At 52.5% G+C, this 10,000-nt stretch overlaps 1 protein-coding gene across 1 annotated transcript in view; it reads right to left on the bottom strand.

The window, feature by feature from the left end:
• The window catches only part of galnt14 (UDP-N-acetyl-alpha-D-galactosamine:polypeptide N-acetylgalactosaminyltransferase 14 (GalNAc-T14)), a 223,414-nt gene that overhangs the window by 30,283 nt on the left and 183,131 nt on the right, over positions 1–10,000 (bottom strand). The window contains exon 10 of the mRNA XM_072449514.1: positions 3,778–3,904. Within this exon, the coding sequence (XP_072305615.1) occupies positions 3,778–3,904 (127 nt within the window). The remainder of the gene's footprint in view (positions 1–3,777; positions 3,905–10,000) is intronic.

Below are 10,000 nucleotides of genomic sequence, written 5' to 3'. Positions count from 1 at the left end.
TGTGAGGAACGTGTGTGGAACGTGTGAGGAACGTGTGAGGAACGTGTGTGGAACGTGTGTGGAACGTGTGAGGAACAAGTGAGGAACGTGTGAGGAACGTGTGAGGAACGTGTGTGGAACGTGTGAGGAACGTGTGAGGAACGTGTGTGGAACGTGTGTGGAACGTGTGAGGAACGTGTGAGGAACGTGTGTGGAACGTGTGTGGAACGTGTGAGGAACGTGTGTGGAACGTGTGTGGAACGTGTGAGGAACGTGTGAGGAACGTGTGAGGAACGTGTGAGGAACGTGTGAGGAACGTGTGTGGAACGTGTGTGGAACGTGTGAGGAACGTGTGAGGAACGTGTGTGGAACGTGTGTGGAACGTGTGGAACGTGTGAGGAACGTGTGAGGAACGTGTGAGGAACGTGTGAGGAACGTGTGAGGAACGTGTGAGGAACGTGTGTGGAACGTGTGTGGAACGTGTGTGGAACGTGTGAGGAACAAGTGAGGAACGTGTGTGGAACGTGTGTGGAACGTGTGAGGAACGTGTGAGGAAGGTGTGAGGAACGTGTGAGGAACGTGTGAGGAACGAGTGAGGAACGTGTGTGGAACGTGTGTGGAACGTGTGAGGAACGTGTGAGGAACGTGTGAGGAACGTGTGAGGAACGTGTGAGGAACGTGTGAGGAACGTGTGTGGAACGTGTGAGGAACGTGTGAGGAACGTGTGAGGAACGTGTGAGGAACGTGTGAGGAACGTGTGAGGAAGGTGTGAGGAACGAGTGAGGAACATGTGTGGAACATGTGTGGAACGTGTGAGGAACGTGTGAGGAACGTGTGAGGAACGTGTGAGGAACGTGTGAGGAACGTGTGAGGAACGTGTGTGGAACGTGTGTGGAACGTGTGAGGAACGTGTGTGGAACGTGTGTGGAACGTGTGTGGAACGTGTGAGGAACGTGTGAGGAACGTGTGAGGAACGAGTGAGGAACATGTGTGGAACGTGTGTGGAACGTGTGTGGAACGTGTGAGGAACGTGTGAGGAACGTGTGAGGAACGTGTGAGGAACGTGTGAGGAACGTGTGTGGAACGTGTGAGGAACGTGTGTGGAACGTGTGAGGAACGTGTGAGGAACGTGTGTGGAACGTGTGTGGAACGTGTGAGGAACAAGTGAGGAACGTGTGAGGAACGTGTGTGGAACGTGTGAGGAACGTGTGAGGAACGTGTGTGGAACGTGTGTGGAACGTGTGAGGAACGTGTGAGGAACGTGTGTGGAACGTGTGTGGAACGTGTGAGGAACGTGTGTGGAACGTGTGAGGAACGTGTGAGGAACGTGTGAGGAACGTGTGTGGAACGTGTGTGGAACGTGTGGAACGTGTGTGGAACGTGTGAGGAACGTGTGTGGAACGTGTGAGGAACAAGTGAGGAACGTGTGAGGAACGTGTGTGGAACGTGTGAGGAACGTGTGAGGAACGTGTGTGGAACGTGTGAGGAACGTGTGAGGAACGTGTGTGGAACGTGTGAGGAACATGTGTGGAACGTGTGGAACGTGTGAGGAACGTGTGTGGAACGTGTGTGGAACGTGTGAGGAACGTGTGAGGAACGTGTGAGGAACATGTGTGGAACGTGTGGAACGTGTGAGGAACGTGTGTGGAACGTGTGTGGAACGTGTGAGGAACGTGTGAGGAACGTGTGAGGAACAAGTGAGGAACGTGTGAGGAACGTGTGTGGAACGTGTGAGGAACGTGTGTGGAACGTGTGTGGAACGTGTGAGGAACGTGTGAGGAACGTGTGTGGAACGTGTGAGGAACGTGTGAGGAACGTGTGTGGAACGTGTGTGGAACGTGTGAGGAACGTGTGAGGAACGTGTGTGGAACGTGTGTGGAACGTGTGGAACGTGTGAGGAACGTGTGAGGAACGTGTGAGGAACGTGTGAGGAACGTGTGTGGAACGTGTGTGGAACGTGTGAGGAACGTGTGAGGAACGTGTGTGGAACGTGTGTGGAACGTGTGAGGAACAAGTGAGGAACGTGTGAGGAACGTGTGAGGAACGTGTGAGGAACGTGTGAGGAACGTGTGAGGAACGTGTGTGGAACGTGTGTGGAACGTGTGAGGAATGTGTGAGGAACGTGTGTGGAACGTGTGTGGAACGTGTGAGGAACAAGTGAGGAACGTGTGAGGAACGTGTGAGGAACGTGTGTGGAACGTGTGTGGAACGTGTGGAACGTGTGTGGAACGTGTGAGGAACGTGTGTGGAACGTGTGAGGAACAAGTGAGGAACGTGTGAGGAACGTGTGTGGAACGTGTGAGGAACGTGTGAGGAACGTGTGTGGAACGTGTGAGGAACGTGTGAGGAACGTGTGTGGAACGTGTGAGGAACATGTGTGGAACGTGTGGAACGTGTGAGGAACGTGTGTGGAACGTGTGTGGAACGTGTGAGGAACGTGTGAGGAACGTGTGAGGAACATGTGTGGAACGTGTGGAACGTGTGAGGAACGTGTGTGGAACGTGTGTGGAACGTGTGAGGAACGTGTGAGGAACGTGTGAGGAACAAGTGAGGAACGTGTGAGGAACGTGTGTGGAACGTGTGAGGAACGTGTGTGGAACGTGTGTGGAACGTGTGAGGAACGTGTGAGGAACGTGTGTGGAACGTGTGAGGAACGTGTGAGGAACGTGTGTGGAACGTATGTGGAACGTGTGAGGAACGTGTGAGGAACGTGTGTGGAACGTGTGTGGAACGTGTGTGGAACGTGTGAGGAACGTGTGAGGAACGTGTGAGGAACGTGTGAGGAACGTGTGTGGAACGTGTGTGGAACGTGTGAGGAACGTGTGTGGAATGAGTGAGGATAAGGTCCAAACCAGGACTAAACCAGGTCTAAATCAGGTCCAAACCAGGTCTAAACCAGGACTAAACCACGTCTAAACCAGGACTAATCCAGATCTAAACCAGGACTAAACCACGTCTAAACCAGGACTAAACCAGGACTAAACCAGGACTAAACCAGGACTAAACCACGTCTAAACCAGGACTAAACCAGGTCTAAACCAGGACTAAACCAGGACTAAACCAAGTCTAAACCAGGACTAAACCAGGTCTAAACCAGGACTAAACCAGGACTAAACCAGGACCAAACCAGGACTAAACCAGGACTAAAGCAGGACTAAACCAGGACTAAACCAGGACTAAACCAGGACCAAACCAGGACTAAACCAGGACTAAACCAGGTCTAAACCAGGTCTAAACAGGTCTAAACCAGGTCTAAAAGCGGTCCAAACTGGTCTAAGCTGCTCTAAACAGGTGTAAACTGCTGTAAACTGGTCTAAAGTGGTCTACACTGGTCTAATGTGGTGTAAACTGGTGTAAACTGGTCTACACTGGTGTAAACTGGTCTAAAGTGGTCTACACTGGTCTAAAGTAGTATAAACTGGTGTAAATTGGTCTAAACTGCTCTAAACTGGTATAAACTGGTGTAAACTGGTCTAAAGTGGTCTACACTGGTCTAAAGTAGTATAAACTGGTGTAAATTGGTCTAAACTGCTCTAAACTGGTATAAACTGGTGTAAACTGGTCTAAAGTGGTCTACACTGGTCTAAAGTGGTATAAACTGGTGTAAATTGGTCTAAACTGCTCTAAACTGGTATAAACTGGTGTAAACTGGTCTAAAGTGGTCTACACTGGTCTAAAGTGGTATAAACTGGTGTAAAGTGGTCTAAACTGCTCTAAACTGGTGTAAACTGGTGTAAAGTGGTCTAAACTGCTCTAAACTGGTATAAACTGGTGTAAAGTGGTCTACACTGGTCTTACTTGATGTAGGTGTTGGCGTTGCCCTCTGGAAACACATACGGATGCTTCTTCCTGAACACGTGTCCCACTCGGCTGCAGGGCAGGATCTCCAGACTTCCACCACAGCCCCAAACCCGGAAGGAGATCTCTGCAGAGAAACAGCGTGTTAAAGCTGCACTGTGGCACTTTTAGAGCCGACCATCTTGTGTTTCTGCTAATGGGGTCAAAGGTCGTGGTTCATATTCTGAACCCGAGGCTGGATATTCAGATGGAGCAAGGTTAAATTCAGCTTCTCTGGATATAACACCATAAAGGTCTTTTCTGTCAATCATCACGATGGTGTCAGTCTGGTGGCAGGTAACAGGAGAGGGACCTCATCTGCAGGAGAGGGACCTCGTGTGCAGGAGAAGGACCTCGTCTGCAGGAGAGGGACCTCGTGTGCAGGAGAAGGACCTCGTCTGCAGGAGAGGGACCTCGTCTGCAGGAGAGGGACCTCGTGTGCAGGAGAAGGACCTCGTGTGCAGGAGAAGGACCTCGTCTGCAGGAGAAGGACCTCGTCTGCAGGAGAAGGACCTCGTCTGCAGGAGAGGGACCTCGTGTGCAGGAGAAGGACCTCGTCTGCAGGAGAAGGACCTCGTGTGCAGGAGAAGGACCTCGTCTGCAGGAGAGGGACCTCGTCTGCAGGAGAGGGACCTCATCTGTAGGAGAGGGACCTCGTCTGCAGGAGAGGGACCTCGTCTGCAGGAGAGGGACCTCGTGTGCAGGAGAAGGACCTCGTCTGCAGGAGAAGGACCTCGTGTGCAGGAGAAGGACCTCGTCTGCAGGAGAGGGACCTCGTCTGCAGGAGAGGGACCTCGTGTGCAGGAGAAGGACCTCGTCTGCAGGAGAGGGACCTCGTCTGCAGGAGAAGGACCTCGTCTGCAGGAGAAGGACCTCGTCTGCAGGAGAGGGACCTCGTCTGCAGGAGAGGGACCTCGTGTGCAGGAGAAGGACCTCGTCTGCAGGAGAGGGACCTTGTCTGCAGGAGAGGGACATCGTCTGCAGGAGAGGGACCTCGTCTGCAGGAGAGAGACCTCGTCTGCAGGAGAGGGACCTCGTCTGCAGGAGAAGGACCTCGTCTGCAGGAGAGGGACCTCGTCTGCAGGAGAAGGACCTCGTCTGCAGGAGAGGGACCTCGTCTGCAGGAGAAGGCCCTCGTCTGCAGGAGAGGGACCTCGTCTGCAGGAGAGGGACCTCGTGTGCAGGAGAAGGACCTCGTCTGCAGGAGAAGGACCTCGTGTGCAGGAGAAGGACCTCGTCTGCAGGAGAGGGACCTCATCTGCAGGAGAAGGACCTCGTCTGCAGAAGGACCTCGTCTGCAGGAGAGGGACCTCGTCTGCAGGAGAGGGACCTCGTCTGCAGGAGAAGGACCTCGTCTGCAGGAGAGGGACCTCGTCTGCAGGAGAGGGACCTCGTCTGCAGGAGAGGGACCTCGTCTGCAGGAGAGGGACCTCGTCTGCAGGAGAGGGACCTCGTCTGCAGGAGAGAGACCTCGTCTGCAGGAGAGGGACCTCGTCTGCAAGAGAAGGACCTCGTCTGCAGGAGCGGGACCTCGTCTGCAGGAGAAGGACCTCGTCTGCAGGAGCGGGACCTCGTCTGCAAGAGAAGAACCTCGTCTGCAGGAGAGGGACCTCGTCTGCAGGAGAGGGACCTCGTCTGCAGGAGAGGGACCTCGTCTGCAAGAGAAGGACCTCGTCTGCAGGAGAGGGACCTCGTCTGCAGGAGAGGGACCTCGTCTGCAGGAGAGGGACCTCATCTGCAGGAGAAGGACCTCGTGTGCAGGAGAAGGACCTCGTGTGCAGGAGAAGGACCTCATCTGCAGGAGAGGGACCTCGTCTGCAGGAGAGGGACCTCGTCTGCAAGAGAAGGACCTCGTCTGCAGGAGAGGGACCTCGTCTGCAGGAGCGGGACCTCGTCTGCAAGAGAAGAACCTCGTCTGCTCGTCTGCAAGAGAAGGACCTCGTCTGCAGGAGAAGGACCTCGTCTGCAGGAGAGGGACCTCATCTGCAGGAGAGGGACCTCGTCTGCAGGAGAGGGACCTCATCTGCAGGAGAAGGACCTCGTGTGCAGGAGAAGGACCTCGTGTGCAGGAGAAGGACCTCATCTGCAGGAGAGGGACCTCGTCTGCAGGAGAGGGACCTCGTCTGCAGGAGAGGGACCTCGTCTGCAAGAGAAGGACCTCGTCTGCAGGAGAGGGACCTCGTCTGCAGGAGCGGGACCTCGTCTGCAAGAGAAGAACCTCGTCTGCAGGAGAAGGACCTCGTCTGCAGGAGAGGGACCTCATCTGCAGGAGCGGGACCTCGTCTGCAGGAGAGGGACCTCGTCTGCAAGAGAAGGACCTCGTCTGCAGGAGAAGGACCTCATCTGCAAGAGAAGGACCTCGTCTGCAGGAGAAGGACCTCGTCTGCAGGAGAGGGACCTCGTCTGCAAGAGAGGGACCTCGTCTGCAAGAGAAGGACCTCGTCTGCAGGAGAAGGACCTCGTCTGCAGCAGAAGGACCTCGTCTGCAGGAGAAGGACCTCGTCTGCAGCAGAAGGACCTCGTCTGCAGGAGAGGGACCTCATCTGCAGGAGAAGGACCTCGTGTGCAGGAGAAGGACCTCATCTGCAGGAGAGGGACCTCATCTGCAGGAGAAGGACCTCGTCTGCAGGAGAGGGACCTTGTCTGCAGGAGAGGGACCTCATCTGCAGGAGAAGGACCTCGTCTGCAGGAGAGGGACCTCGTCTGCAGGAGAGGGACCTCATCTGCAGGAGAGGGACCTCGTCTGCAGGAGAGGGACCTCGTCTGCATGAGAAGGACCTCGTCTGCAAGAGAAGGACCTCGTCTGCAAGAGAAGGACCTCGTCTGCAGGAGAGGGACCTCGTCTGCAAGAGAGGGACCTCGTCTGCAGGAGAGGGACCTCGTCTGCAGCAGAAGGACCTCGTCTGCAGGAGAGGGACCTCGTCTGCAGGAGAGGGACCTCGTCTGCAGGAGCGGGACCTCGTCTGTAAGAGAAGGACCTCGTCTGCAGGAGGGGGACCTCGTCTGCAGGAGAAGGACCTCGTCTGCTCGTCTGCAAGAGAAGGACCTCGTCTGCAGGAGAAGGACCTCATCTGCAAGAGAAGGACCTCGTCTGCAGGAGAAGGACCTCATCTGCAGGAGAAGGACCTCGTCTGCAAGAGAAGGACCTCGTCTGCAGGAGAAGGACCTCGTCTGCAAGAGAAGGACCTCGTCTGCAGGAGAAGGACCTCGTCTGCAAGAGAAGGACCTCGTGTGCAGGAGAAGGACCTCTTTTGCAGGAGAAGAACCTCTTCTGCAGGAGAAGAACCTCGTCTGCAGGAGAAGAACCTCGTCTGCAAGAGAAGGACCTCGTCTGCAAGAGAAGAACCTCGTCTGCAAGAGAAGGACCTCGTCTGCAAGAGAAAGACCTAGAAGGACCTCGTCTGCAGGAGAAGGACCTCTTCTGCAGGAGAAGAACCTCGTCTGCAAGAGAAGGACCTCGTCTGCAAGAGAAAGACCTAGAAGGACCCCGTCTGCAGATCGAATTACTTCATTTCCTGGTCTCTCACTTCCTGGCCTCTCACTTCCTGGTCTCCCACTTCCTGGCCTTTCACTTCCTGGTCTCTCACATCCTGGTCTCTAACTTGCTGGTTTCTAACTTCCTGATATCTAACTTACTGGTCTCTCACTTCCTGGTCTTTCACTTCCTGGTCTTTCACTTCCTGGTCTCTCACATCCTGGTCTCTAACTTCCTGGTCTCTAATTTCCTGGTATCTAACTTCCTGGTCTCTAACTTCCTGGTATCTAACTTCCTGGTCTCTCACTTCCTGGTCTCTCACGTCCTGGTCTCTCACTTCCTGGTCTCTCACGTCCTGGTCTCTCACGTCCTGGTCTCTCATTTCCTGGCCTCTCACTTCCTGGTCTCTCACTTCCTGGCCTCTCAATTCCTGGTCTCTTACTTCCTGGTCTCTCACTTCCTGGTCTTTCACTTCCTGGTCTCTCACATCCTGGTCTCTAACTTCCTGGTATCTAACTTCCTGGTATCTAACTTCCTGGTCTCTCACGTCCTAGTCTCTCACGTCCTGGTCTCTCACGTCCTGGTCTCTCATTTCCTGGCCTCTCAATTCCTGGTCTCTTACTTCCTGGTCTCTCACTTCCTGGTCTCTCACTTCCTGGTCTCTGCTCATAGTGTTTCTGATGGTGATGAGACAGAACTGAGATGATTTGTGGAGTCTCTCACACTCTCTCTCTCCCCCCTTTCTCTCTTTCCCTCTCTCTCTCTTTCGCTCGCTCTCTCACACGGTTTCCCTCTCTCTCTTCCCCCTCCCTCTCTTTCTCCCTCTCTCTCCCTCTCTCACACTCTCTCTCCCCCCTCCCTCTCTCTCTCACATTGTTTCCCCCTCTCTCTCCCTTCCCCCCCTCTCTCTCTCTTCCCCCCCTCTCTCTCTCTCTTCCCTCTCTCTCTCTTCCCCCTCTCTCTCTCTCTCTTCCCCCTCCCTCTCTCTCTCTCTCTCTCTCGTCTCTTGATGCAGTTCTTCTCCAGGAGCTTAAATATAACACTTCAGAGGAAGATTATTCTGTCTAAACCCAAACACTCTCTTGACTCTTTGTTTCACACCACTAACCCATTCTCTCTCTCTCTCTCTCTCTCTCTCTCTCTCTCTCTCTCTCTCTCTCTCTCTCTCTCTCTCTCTCTCTCTTTCGCTCTCTCATCTCCATTCCTCTCCCCCTTTCCTCTCTCACTTTTATCCTCTTTTCTGCCCTCTCTCCTTCGTTCCTCTCTCACTTTGGGGAATACCGCTCGCACTAATGACTGGAGCAGAAGCAGGAAGTCTCTTTTACACAGCGCCATGGATGAAACCGCTCCAGAACAAAAAGAAAAACTTCAGAGAAAATGGATCAAAACAAGAGTCGGGTTTGTTAAATATTCAGAGAGACGACCCACATGTGGGAGCGAGGGAGAAGGAGACCAAACCAGGGCAAACCAGGGCTAAACCGGGGCCAAAACAGGACCAAACCAGCACCAAAACAGGGCCAAACCAGGGCCAAAATGGCAAAACAGGGCTAAACCAGGACCCAACCAGTGTATTAAGTGTATTGAGTGTATTTCCTGAGGTGGTGCGCTGCAGGTCCAGATGTTGTGTCACAGTTAAACATAAAGAATGTGTCTGAAGCAGCAGCTGCTCACAAACCACACTCACAAACCACTCTCACACTCACAAACCACTCTCACACTCACAAACCACTCTCAAACTCACAAACCACTCTCACACTCACAAACCACTCTCACACTCACAAACCACTCTCACACTCACAAACCACTCTCACACTCACAAACCACTCTCACACTCACAAACCACTCTCACACTCACAAACCACTCTCACACTCACAAACCACTCTCACAAAAACGGTTTTAATCAGTGTTATTTATATTTGAAATGAAGCAGAAAATGATGACAGAATGTTACAGGATCAGACGTCTCTGACTGACAACAACTACATCTACTGCATCTACTACTACTACTACTACTACTACTACTACTGCTACTGCATCTACTACTACTACAACTACATCTACTGCATCTACTACTACTACTACTACTACTACTGCTACTGCTACTGCATCTACTACTACTACAACTACATCTACTGCATCTACTACTACTACTACTACTACTACTGCTACTGCTACTGCATCTACTACTACTACAACTACATCTACTGCATCTACTACTACTACTACTACTACTACTACTGCTACTGCTACTGCATCTACTACTACTACAACTACATCTACTGCATCTACTACTACTACTACTTCTACTACTACTACTGCTACTGCTACTACTACTACTACTACTACTGCTACTGCATCTACTACTACTACTACTACTACTACTACTACTACTACTGCTACTGCATCTACTACTACTACTACTACTACTGCTACTGCATCTACTACTACTACTACTGCTACTGCATCTACTACTACTACTACTACTACTACTACTACTGCTACTGCATCTACTACTACTACAAGTACATCTACTACTACTACTACTACTGCTACTACTACTACTACTGCTACTACTACTACTACTACAACTACATCTACTGCATCTACTGCTACTACTACTGCTGCTACAACTACTACTATTACTACTACTGCTACTGCTACTGCTGCTACTACATCTACTACTACTACTACAACTACATCTACTACTA

Source organism: Eucyclogobius newberryi, unplaced genomic scaffold (genome assembly GCF_026437365.1).
Source record: "Eucyclogobius newberryi isolate DKJ021-1_F unplaced genomic scaffold, fEucNew1.0.hap1 SCAF_1, whole genome shotgun sequence".
NCBI lineage: Eukaryota > Metazoa > Chordata > Actinopteri > Gobiiformes > Gobiidae > Eucyclogobius > Eucyclogobius newberryi.
The sequence above is the reverse complement of the archived record's forward strand: the minus strand, read 5'-3'. Positions and strand labels throughout refer to the sequence as shown.